This window comes from Dermacentor silvarum, chromosome 1 (genome assembly GCF_013339745.2).
Source record: "Dermacentor silvarum isolate Dsil-2018 chromosome 1, BIME_Dsil_1.4, whole genome shotgun sequence".
NCBI classification, from domain to species: domain Eukaryota; kingdom Metazoa; phylum Arthropoda; class Arachnida; order Ixodida; family Ixodidae; genus Dermacentor; species Dermacentor silvarum.
Genome location: NC_051154.1, coordinates 173,701,110 through 173,714,225, shown reverse-complemented (window position 1 = coordinate 173,714,225; position 13,116 = coordinate 173,701,110). Strand labels below are relative to the sequence as shown.

Here is a 13,116-nt window from a genome sequence, read left to right as displayed (position 1 = left end):
TGACTCTGACACCCTAGAACACATGCGCTATGCCCTCTAGACCGATACGGTTCATGAAGTAGCAGCAGTGCACTTGGAATCACAGAAATTTTCTTGCTACTAATCTGAGCTGTGCTTCTGATTTTGCAAGAAAGAAATGCACTTGGTGCTGTACTTAACTATAAAATAATTGTTGACGTGTTCAACTACATAAGACATGCTTTACTCATGCAGCTGCTATGCACGCCATTTTTGTAGTATTTTTCAGCAACACTAACACAGTAACATTAGAAACTGTGCTCAGTTGCAGTGCTAAAGTTGTTGCAAGCAAGACCTGCAGTTTTGAAAACATTGTTTCTCCTCCTTCTTCTTCTTCTTAATAATAATAATAATAATAATAATAATAATAATAATAATAATAATAATAATAATAATAATAATAATAACCAATCAGTGAAAATTAATTTAGCCTGCCCAGGATAATCCTAAGGTCTAAGTGCCTATCGCACACATAAATTAACAAAAAAATTTGTTCACCTCTCTTTCAAAGAAATTGGTCATAACATGAAAGTGAAACATGTATTTTAAGAACCACTGGCAGCTTCGTTGCACATCCACTAATAAAAGTCCATAAATGTGCAGTATTTTATTAATTACAGTTGCGCTAGAAGGGCAAAGGAATGACAGCAATAGCAAGCACATGAGATGTGTGGTACTTCCCAGCGTAAGCAGCACCCCAAATGCTACCAATGCGTCATAGGTCTATCCAACACAACGGTCAGTTTGTATGTGGTGAGAGTACATTGTTACAGCTCCAGCGTGCCCATACACATGTTTAAATTATGATTACAATGATGTTTAATAGCATCCCCTTTTGGAACGGGGCGGGGACAAATAGTCCTTGAGCTTGCTTGATTTAATCAGGTTTTACTACATCTATCGCTATCCAGCCTTTTGCCTATCTGATCTTGATCTTAACTTTCATATTTAAAACCTCTATCACTATACTGTACCATTACCTACACTTGCACTGCCTCATTTGCAGTGAGTCCAAAAGCCAGTCGACCCACCACCCTATGGTTAATCTTCATCCCCAACAAGATGTCTTAAAGTTCGGGCAGCGCGGCACCTCCTGGTTGTCACCTACCAGGAACGCCGAGTTAGTTTGACAGCAAGACATTTCCAAGCACGGCCATTTTTACTACCCTTCTAGATGTCCAGGGTGCCAGGCATATTGTTCACGAAATTACTCAGTGATAAAATAAATTATACCTAAATATCCTCATTGCAACAAATAAACGTCATCAAGAGAACAATTCCTTCAGTAAAGTAAACATTTCTAACCTTTGTATACCTACTTTCCTAACCATTACGTAGGCACAAGATGGCAAAATATGACCGCTAGGGCACTTTTAAGCACTACCATCTTTACTACCCTTCTAGGTCTCCAGACTGCTGGGCATATTGTCTATGAAATTGCTCAGTGATAAAATAAATGTTAGCTAAATATTCTCATTGCAACAAATACATGCAGTAGTGGGAATGCCCCTCAGCGTTTTGGAGCAGCCATTGGAACAGCCATTGGAGCAGGCAAAACTTAATTTTGGAGCACCTACTGCTGTGTTTGAAGCAGGTGTAGGTCCTTCACGAAAGCGCATGCAGAAAAACGAAATATAGTTTAGTGTTCCCTTGAGTTCACATAATCATTAACTTATAGAAACTGGGAGCAAAATAAGTGATTCCCTGCAGCAAGCTACGACGGCAGCGGCAGGCATGCATTAACAGCGACATGCTACCGGCAGCACTGTGTGTGCAAAACCACGCAAGGAACATTAAAGGGACACTAAAAAGAGAAACACTCTTCAATTTTATGGTATTAAGTATATTATTAGAACAGCAAATGAAGGTCACAGTCCTCAATAAATTTTGCACCGCAATATTAACGCTGGCTTGACGTCACGGATTTCAAAGTACTTTTTCGTACTTGGGCCGTTGTGGACCTATTAAGGATCTTGAAACTTGCCAAGTAGTCTTCTACCCTTCTAGGATGCAATGTAGTACAACTCCACCGAAGAAAAGTTATCTGGGCCCGAGCAGTCGTCATCAAAATCTATGATGTCACGGTGAGCTGGGGCGAGAAATCCAAGGTGGGGTCGCCACTTGTCCTTTGTTCTTGCATCTCTTCTGGCTTATGAAGCCTGTTCTCGCGGTAAGAGGGGCTCTTTTATTATTTACATAAGTAATTTACTAGTGCAGCTAAACTTAGCTTTCTTTTATTTTCCCATTAAAGAAGGGCCACTTCGTAGCTTTGATATTACGCACATTTCGATTTCATTTTATGAACCGTATCAAGGCGGTGTGAGCACGTAATGTTCTACATTCCGCCACTGATATGCACTCGCAGGAAAGGCATACTATAGGGCTAGACTACTTGCTCGTTCGTGTTCAACTTTGTTACCACGAACATTACCAAAGGCACATGTATTACCAAAGACATAGTTTACAAAGAGCATGAATCACCGTCTATAGTACCCGATAATCGTGCGTTTGGTTATAATGCCGAATGCTAAATTCAACAACCTCAAATCACATTGAAAAAAAAAAAAAGTTGTACAGCGCAACTAATAAAATTGCAAGCAAGCAACATAAATAAGTACGATGGACACTAATCAGCTTTTCATCTACAAAGCATCATCGCGCATCAGCCCTCGAAGCGCAGAACTACTGCGGTGATCATGCCACCGCAAAGCTAGCATGGCTACCCAACTCACTGTAGCCTCATGCACGCCTCACGGTTGGCGTATAAAAATAGGAATCAATTCGATTCTGTCACAGCACCAGTCTCGCTGGCTGTAACGTCCTGAATGAACGCGGCCAATGAATGCAATGGTGCCACGGTTTGTTTGGTAGCTTCCCAATTTTCACACCACTAAAACTACATCATGGCGCAGCAGTGGCACAATTTAGTTCACCTAAATTGTGTCACCTAAATTGTGCCAAAAGACACTTTTGGAGCAGTATGGAGCAACAAATTCCAATCAGCGCAGATTGGCACAATTGGCAAAGCATTCCCACCACTGACATGTCTCAAAGAGGACAATTCTTTTAATATACCAAACTTTTCTAACCTTTCTCTGCCTACTATCCTAACCATTAGGTAGGCAAGATATCACTAACTCGCGGATTTGCGTGATGATGATCTCGTGACATAGGTACACCAGACATATTTTTGCCGAGGCCCAGCATAAAACACCTTCGCGTAAAAAAAAAACACTTCAGGAAAATATAAATAAAAATATGACAGAAAATATAAACAAAAGGTGAGAACAAGACATGAGAACAAACACAATAGATAAAAAGGATAATTATGAAAAGGACAGTTTACACACAACAAAACACAAGGTAAGTTCAAAAGAAAAAGGAGGAGAAAAGCTTTTAACAATGTAGAAAAATATGAAATAACAACGCAAACCTTGGAAAAAAACTGACAGTGAGTTATAAAAAATATTGAGATCAAGAAAATAAGCGTTATAAAGACTGTATTCTGTGGACGGTTGAGTGGTGGCTATGACAGGCGGGAACATGGAAAGGTCGACATTTCCTGATCTTGATACAAGATCATGATACAATTTGAAACGTGATAAAAGTGAGGGAGTTTGGGGCAGGTGATGATACAGTGAAGGAGTTCGAAAAGGAACAGAAGGTCAGCATGATTATGTCGGCGACGAAGTCATGGCAGTGACGATAATCTAGCAGTGCTAGAACAAGGTCCAGTGTCAGTTAGCAAAGCGGTGATGATATATATGATTAAAAACATTTTCTGGACCCATTCTATGATGCCACTGTTGAATTTGCAAATCTCATTCCAGATAATAATAATAATAATAATAATAATAATAATAATAATAATAATAATAATAATAATAATAATAATAATAATAAGTTATACTTGCCAAAGCTATAAATTGAAATTTTGTATGAAGGAGGAAGGCTTATTTGGTCCTGTTTTTTAACAAGGCTATCTCTTTGTTGCTCCAAATTCATCTGGTCAACTTGATCATAGATGGCATTACAAATTATAGCTTTGTTGGTCGTGTTCAAATGTCATGCACGTAAGTATTCCATGCTCACTTTTACCCCCCCCCCCCCCCCTTTTTTTTCCCACATCATTATGAGGGCCAGCATTACCACTTTTGCTGTGTCTCTGGCACGTCATCAGCTTGGTGGAAAAATACTTAAGCTAAAAGAAAGTGCACTTCAGTGCTTTGTGGAAGCATTTACTTACTGCACATATTTCAAAATTGCATTTGCAGCTTTCAAAGATGCAGCACTAAATGTTTTTCAGAACTTCCAGTCAACTTTACCAGGGCAAAAGTCTTTGTATGAGGAAATAATTATTAAATATATGGCACTTGAGGGCCAGCCACGATGCCTTTGTGTTGCTGTTAACTTCTGGCCATAATGCTGAAAACTGAAGAGATGAGCCCTGGCAAAATAAAGGTAGACAGAGGATAAGAAATAAAGCACAGTTTGAAATAAGTATGGGAAAGAGTGTATTGGTGAAGCAATATAGAGAACAAAACCAAGATGGGCAAGAAAACATACAAGACAATACACATAAGTGGAAAATATTTAACGGCAGCTCCCCCCAGCTGTCATGATGGATGTTGCTTGAGTTGTGGACACTAAACACTGTGCTTGACATACAGGCTCTGTGTGCTGCTGTCTACCATGTGCGCTTTTGTACAAAAGAAATGTGCACTAAATGTGCACATTTGAAATGTGCACTACTCTCTGAGAGTAGCCTCTCAGAGATATCAGAGATCATATGCAAAAGAGGCAGATGGTCTCTTCCTCATACATTAGGACACATTAAGTACAGATGTGCAGTGATAGTCAATCATTTGCTCACACGAGGAGCGAGCCACATTGACAAAGAATGTCCCACTGCATTTGCTAAGCATTGTCCAGACATACATACTGAAGGCAGTCTTACAATTTCAGTGGCATCCTTGGCAACTTCTTTATAAAACCATTTCATAACTTTTTTTTCTTTCTCTGATTGACACTTCTGTCTGCAAAAAAAGAAAAAGAAAGGATAGTCAGAGAAAACAACTTAAAACAAAACCATAGCATTAAGTTAAATTTAAAATATGCTACTTGAAAAGAAGAACAAAAAAAAAAAGTTCACTACACATCATAAATTTTTCCTGCATAGTTGATTATTGCAGTGTGTGCTGGTACCTGCTCCTTTCCAATTCGTGAAGTTAACAGACCACTAAAGTATCAAGATTATTTTGATAATGAATGTAAACCTCTCTTTCTGCATCACTGCTTTTTATTAACCTGTCATAAGTGTAAGGCACAGAGGAAAAAAACAAAAGAAGGCTCCAGTTTCATCCAAAGTCTGAAGCAATGACAGCAATAGCTAGCACATCACTACTACTCACAAAGCTTAAGAGGAAGACTCGAAATGCTAGACTGCATTCAGCAGTTCTGTAAGATAAGATAGCATGCAGTGAAAGACAGTGCTGCACCTCTCAGTGCAAGATGCTGCCACACAACAGGAAGACACTCACCGTTGAAGCAGAGAAAGAGTTGCAGTGAGGTGTGATACTGCTTTGCATAGAGTGAAGGAATATGAAAAGGAAAAAAAAAAGAAGAAAAAAAAAACCAAGAGCAGCAGTACGGGAACACATGCATGCATTTCACAAATGCCAGAGAAGATGGGGCTGTTGCAGAAGTGCACTGGGAGTGGATGCATGCATTTTGCAAGTGACAGGCAGATGCTTGATGTTGCAGAGCTGTGCAAAGAACAGAAACATGTAGCAAAGTAGCAGAAAGCAGAAGCAGTAGTCAACACAGCCGGCAGAAAAGGTTAGCAAAGCAGCAGAAGTACAATATAAATGTGTCATTGGAAAATGCTGTAAAATGGTGGAGGGAAGGTGTGGCCTGAACACGACTTATAAAAGATTGAAGGGGATCTTGCAATATTACAAGCATTGGAAGTCACTGAAATAATTCGGGGGAAGTTTCAATACAATAAGTACAATAGTAGGAGAAAAGTACAAAAAAGATTGGACATTGACATTGAGCATTACAACTTTTGAACACAATATATGGGTTTTTGTCGAACTCTGGATTACATTGACATTGAGATTAGACTTTTTCCCATTTGCTGTCGCAGAACTGAAATGAGCCGAACAGCCATAGAGAATCACTGAAATCTTGGGGTGAGAGAGGGATGAGAATTTCAGTGTTCTTTTATGGGAATGTAGCTGCAGTGCTGAGTAACCAATACCATGATCATGTGCTGAGCAATAGAATATCATAGCCACTGAGAAAACACGGCAGCTAACTTCTTACAAGCAGAAAAAAGGTTGACAGCCTCAACACAAACACTTAAAGAGACACTAAAGAGGAATACTAAATCATTCTAGGCTGATAAAGTATTGCTTCCAAAATTATATTTTCATTATTTTCAGGGTCATATGCTGGTTATTAGAAGAGAAAACAAAGATCAAAGTTTCATTTTTTGAATTTTGCACCTGAACCCCTTTACTGGTAAGTTACTGCGGCTTCGTGGATTTCAAGAGTACTTTCGAGCTGTTGAGCAGTTGTGGATCTATAAAAGTTTATGAAACTTGCAAAGTTATTCTTTGGCTATTTTTAGAATACAATGTAGTCTATCTTAACAGACAACAAATTGACTAGGCCCCAGCAGACACTATCCAAATCCATGACGACATGCAGAGCTTGTGCTGTAACATCAAGGTGGTATCACTACCCGTCTTTCATTTTTACGTCTTTTCTGAGTTGCCAAGGCTCTTCTTACACTAAGAGTGGCCTTTTTGGTATTGTGGAAGAGTAATTTACTGATACAGCCCAAGTTATTTTTCCCTTTAGTGCCCCTTTAAGTATTGATAGACCACATATAACTATAAAGTGGCCACAAATAATTGAATACAGTCAAAGCAACTTACCTTTTCTCTTCAATTATTTCAAGTGCAAGTGAAAGATAGATGTCATACATGTTCACGTCAGATTTTGCACGCTGTCCATTAGGGTGGTCATATAGTTGAACCCGAACCCAAACCTCTGTAAGGACAATCACAGCACATTGGCCAGTGTCTTTCCTTCTTTTTTTTCTACCCACTCAGTACAAAAGTGTGGCTTTACCACAATACAGTAAAAGCAATGCAGAATATGTGCAGGCACAACCTACAAGCATGAGTGGCAGCTGTAAAATTCTGTAATATTAAATTGCCCACTGTTCACATGCTTTACAACGAAAGCAAGAAAGGCATAGGTGAAATAATCATTTAAAAATATTATCTGTTTTGAAATAACAAATATTAGTATTATTTATTTATATTAGTTTTACCAACAAGTTAATATCAAGATGGTTTGAGACAAGCGTTGCAGTAAATGAATTATCACTGTAGTAAGTGCATTCTAGCTTAAAACAAAACAACTAAAGTCAGCTCAATGAATCATGCTTATGCCGGCAATGAATGTATTGAAATACAGTAGAATCTCATGATGCAAACACAGCTTATGCAAATTTAAGAATATGAATTTTTAAGGAGTACCACCCAGATCAGATTAGGTACAATATGTCACATTTGTAATGAAGCAAATTCTTTACTGGGCTTTGGCAGATTATACACAGTCCAGCTACCAGGCGGGTACAAGGCACTGTCGCCAGTGCTGGCACATAGCAAAATGTTGAACATTGTTTCAAAGGAATCTTGATCTCATTGCACAGTCTCTTTACAAGCATTACTAGGGCCAGCACTCAACTAAACATGTTGAATGCCACACATAATGATACACTGTGCAGTCAAGTAAGTGTAGCCACCATTTCAAACAGGTTCAGTAAGAATGCATATTTAAGTTTTCTCTGGTAAGTCTCCACTGCTCAGTGGAGAATAGATGATTGAAGATTGAGAATTTGGGACAGATGCATTAGCGCATAACCTTGTCATCACAGGTGGTAATCTTGCTGCTTATTTATTCGGGGAAGTTGAGGACATTGTAGACAAAGTAGAAACCTAAGAGGAATCTAATAGTGACAGTGAAAGCGGCTACAAGCTTAATGAGCAGATTCAACTGATGACTGAAACACTTTATTCATCCGACAACTCATGGCACTCTCAGCTCCGGCAATTTGAGTAAGTGTGTATATTTTTGTCCCATAATGATAAGGAGAGAAAGTCCCAATTGAGTATCAATTTTTGTAATTGAAAGTATTGACTAGAAATGAAAACAATGCATGCCCCTTACTTCAGTGTTTACTTTTCATTTTGCATTAGATAATATGAATTTGTAATTGTTCAAATATTTGGGGAGTCTTTTAAGATTTGTATCACTTATATTCTACTGTAAATTAAATAAGTCGAGAATGCAGCCTACAAAGAAAGAAACAATGTGTGCAGAACAAGGAACCAGTTACACAAAGGGTTTATGCATGCTTGAGAAAAATGCACAAGAAACATGGGGATTTGGCTCCAACCTGTGGCAAGTTACCTTTTTGTCTACTTCAATTTTCTTTTATCTTATTGCTTATACATTTCAAATGAACATAATAACTGACTTCCCCAATGCTTTCTGTGGCTTCATTGACTGTTTCTTCATATGGTTGTGAATAAGAAAAAAATGGAGCCTCTCAGATCCGCTTATTCTTGCACATTGCATAAGCAATACACATTGCATAGGCAATAGATGACAAACATGCATACATAATTTTTCAAAACCGTGGTAGCCACAGCAAATGATGGCTCCCTTTTTAAAAGGCCCCTAAACAACCTCTGATGTTTACATTGGAACATTGCATGCTCCTCTCCGGGATTAGCTGGTTTTTCTTCACACATCATGATGTCAACAGAGCACTTGACATCACCACCAGTTTAAAAGCTGTCAATTGATCCATTTATGAGAGACATCAATTCCAATCCATCTGCTAGCATGTCCTTGCCATGCAATCGCACAACTGGTCTTTTTCGTCATTTCATTTACCAGTCATGCGCAATCAACTAATTTCCCTTCATGTAGAGGGTTTCGCACTGCACGTGCGACAGCAACAGCGTGTAGTCACGCCTGCGGAGCCTTGATAAGTGGAAGTTGATGGTATTATCAAACAATAAAAAGTCGAAATTTTGCCCGAAAAGCGAAGCATCGATTGCGATAGCAAATTAGTGGACAGCTATACAAAGTAAGGATAGTAGTTTTATCAGCTGTATAAACTTGGAAACATAGGTATATGAACTAAATTAACAAGCATGGTGTTACGCGCGCACAAGCAAACATGAACGCATCTCACTCGATGACCGCAGAAACTGGCTGTCAAAACACTGGAGTGAGTCAGCGCAGCAGCGAGCGAATTGAGCTTCATGCCGGCGCTCGCATCAACACCTTCTTAGCCGCGAAAACGCAGGGAGGGCGGACTGTGCCCCGCCGCAGATGGCTTTCAAGATACAGCCGCGCGGGCGGGCGCTCGGGGCGTTCTGCGCCCCTCCCCGAAGCCTTCCGGTCCGGCGGGAGCGCGCGGCCGCAGTAAAGCATGGCCCCTCCACCTGGCAACCCTCCCCTCAAACACTTCCGGAGCGGCGGGAGCGCGCGGCCGCAGTAAGGCGTGGCCCCTAGAGCTTTCTACCCTCCCTCTGGAGCGTTGTGTGCGACTGGAATGCTACGCTTCCTTCCCGCCCTTGTGTGCGCGAGCCGTGATTGCCGGGTCACCGTCGCATGCTTTCACTCGCACATACAGCGTATGGCGCGCAGTGACGGCAACGACGACGACTGAATTTCGCCTAGAGTGTCCATATAATTGCTATCGCAATAAAAGAATGCCAGTGTGATGTTTTGTACTGACGTAGTGTCCACGTCTTCTACAGAAGTACGCAGCAAGTAGAAGAGAGCACCTGGGGGGAAGGTAGTGAAAGTGAGGGAAACTGCTCACTCGCCAATACGTTCAGTACTGACGTAGTGTCCACATGTCTTTTAGAGAAGTACACAGCAAGAAGAGAGCACCCAAGGGGAGGGTAGCGAAAGTGAGAGAGAAACCGCTCACTCGCCAGTACGTTCGGTACTGATGTAGTGTCCACGTGTCTTCTAGAGAAGTACGCAGCAAGAATAGAGCATGTGGAGGCGGGTAGCGAAGGTGAAAGCCTTCCAGCTCGGAGTGGTTTAGGGACCATTTATTACATGTTAGGATATGTGTATGCCATTCTTTATGCTATTTCAAACCACTTTGTAGTTACCTAAACTGCTTCCTCAGTAAAACATTCATCTACACTGTGACTAGCACCACCACATAGTATTGATACAAATAGGTGCAGTAAAGTTACGCTGTATCACATATGTTTCTTGTAAGTTTGCACTGCTTACCCTGATCATTTCAAAGGTAGGAACTAGGCATTTCTTAAACTCTTTTGTTACTGCTAGTAATGTGCTTATTTCCCCCAGTGCTTTTAAGTTTGAACCTTTTATTTCAAGACGTAGCAGTAGCAATGTATAGTAAGATACATAAAATTATAGCCTGATCACTGGTGTTTTGAACAGATGTGTAGCAGTAATAATTGCTCAGACAATTTTCAGAATGTGAAAAATTAAAGAAGCACCTTAAGGAATACGAATGAAAGCAATTATTTGCCCTTTTTAGCATAAGTACTGAGCAAAAGAAATCTGAAACAGAAAATATGCACCTGGTGCCTAGTTTGCAACATTTGTAAGTCAGATCATGCAAAAAAAAAAAAATGTTTGCATTAACACTAGCCATAGTGATGCCCCGGCTATGCAAGAAAGCAGTAGCTTCACAAATGTGAAAACAAGTAAGTCCTTATTGTACTCATTGCAGGGGCACCTGGTTTGTTTTTTACTGCCTTTTTTAGGTTCGCGAAGCAATAGTTGTCCGGCCAGGAAGCATGCAGAAAGTTCCTCGTACTTGATTATTGCATTCGATCAGCTTTTCAGTGCAACAGGGTGGTCTAGTGCACATTCAACTGGTGCTGGAGCCTCCACATGCTTCGTTCAGTTCCTGTACAGTGTTGTACAGTAATGTGGAGTGTTGCACAATAATGTACAGTAACAAATAAAGGAACCTGCACAGGCGGTGTTCAAAATGTAAGAGATTAGACAGCTAGTCAAGCTTCAATTGTAGGTTGGTCTGAAATCGACTGCGTGCTCTTGTGAGTGTAAACCCCACACAACGGGAAGGATTGCTTGAAATAATTTGTATATATGCTGTATAAGCACTGATACATGGGGGAAAGAAAAGTTGTACTTGATATTAGCCGATCACAATTATCAAAATAGCCCGCACTCGTGAGCATCTACCATTGTCCGAGACATTGTTAAAACACCTTATACATAAAATTGGGAAATTTACAACTTGAGAGAAGCTTCTGTGTCTTTACGGCTGCTGTCATTTAAGTATTACGTTGCCGAGTCAACCAACGCGCAAATACTGCATATTTTTTTTTTGAAGAAGTGCTAAACGCACTGGAGGCTAGTTTCAATAGTACCTCCAGTGAAAGGTTTATTTTTCTAGCATCCCCAATCTGCCAAAAAATATAACAAATAGTTAAAGTTCAGTCCTCATTTAAACCAGAGCATGACGTTGCTAGTAGAAGAATTCCAACGGAAATGTTTAACAATGCATAGAAAGACTGTCAGTCAAATTGATCCATTTCTATATGTGCGGTAACAAAAGAGTTAGGGACAAAGTGGGCTGTCATAGAATATCATAGCAAATTGTTGAATGATTATCATACGAATTTAGGTAATAAGCAATGATCAGCTTCAGACACGAACAGTTTAATTTATGGAATGAATCCATCAAATATTGATTAGGACAAAGTTTCGGTGTCTCAGTAACTATTTGCGACAAATGTTTAGTTGTTGTGATCACCTGAATAAGAAACATGTATGCAAGCACAGGCTATTTTCTGAACTACCAGCATGAATTTACATTAAAAAAAACTTTAGTACAATAGTCGAAAAAAAAAAAGACATTAGAGACCAGAGACAACCCTTGTGTTCTAGGAGCTTGTCTACAGGAGGTACTGTTCAAACTCATTTTGAATTGAGCATATTTTCATTGCAAACCTGGCTTGAGGGACACCAGGATTTTCACATATGAAGTTTAATAAAATGTTTGAAAAAGATATTTTGGATATATAGTTATGTAGGAACTACAGGGTTCTCAGTTAAAACAAAATAGCATGCACAATGAAAGAAATGAAAATGTACAAACTGGCTTTTTTGCGCTTCTTCCTTTGGGCATGTTCTTGAAGCTTGGCTATGGCTGGAGACTTTGGTAGGTCGTGTGCGTCAATTCTGGGCTTCTTCGCTTGAACACTTTCCTGAAGCTTGAACATGACTGGTGACTCTGTTCCACACTGTGCATCCCTACTGCTCTTTGTTTGACCACTTTTCAGAAGCTTTAATACGAGCACTTCACGCTCTCTTTCACTGCATACATCCACTTTGCCTTTCCTTGTACGACTGCTTTCCTGAAGCTTAGGTATGACTGGAGACTCTGCTTCACTCTGCACGTCCTAGAAATTAAAACCACCGAGAGAAAATAAAAAGCATGAAAGGCCCAAAGCTTGCAGTGGGCATAAATGCTTGAGTGAAAGGTACACATAAAGTCCACAGCTCTAATTGGATTTTCAATCAGCTACCATCTATTAGTATAGTATAGTATAGATACACTCTTTAAAAACATTGTTTTTAAACATCTGTCAAACATTTTCATATGTGACAAATAATTAAAGTTCAGTTGTCACTTAAGACGGTGCATGACGTTGCTAGTAGAAGAATTCCAATGGAAATGTTTAACAGTGCGTAGAAAAACTGTCAATCAAATTGATCGATTTCTATAGGTGTGATAACGAAAGAGTTAAAGGGTCCCTGAAATGGTTTAGTCAAATTTTGTAGATGCATAGGGTACAGCTACAGTAAAACATTAGTGCCACAATTAAGTGAGGCGTCTCATATTAAGAGAGCTACGGATGATTACCCTCCACCTTAGCAATGCTTTTTCTCCTCAACTCGTTCACCGAGTGATCGGGGCTAAGCTCCACCTTCACTGGCTCTGCGTCATGATGGGACATAGTGTCATCTACTTCCGGTTGT

At 39.9% G+C, this 13,116-nt stretch overlaps 1 protein-coding gene across 5 annotated transcripts in view; it reads right to left on the bottom strand.

Annotated features, from left to right (window-relative positions):
* LOC119436403 (uncharacterized) overlaps positions 1 to 13,116 on the bottom strand; it is a 133,983-nt gene that overhangs the window by 16,772 nt on the left and 104,095 nt on the right. For 4 of the 5 annotated variants that reach the window (XM_049657535.1, XM_037703242.2, XM_049657529.1 and 1 more), the window contains exons 4-6: positions 12,233 to 12,536; positions 6,963 to 7,077; positions 4,976 to 5,054 (exon numbers count right to left, since the gene is read on the bottom strand). In XM_049657535.1, coding sequence (XP_049513492.1) covers positions 4,976 to 5,054; positions 6,963 to 7,077; positions 12,233 to 12,536 — 498 coding nt within the window. The other variant, XM_049657530.1, reaches the window with a different exon arrangement.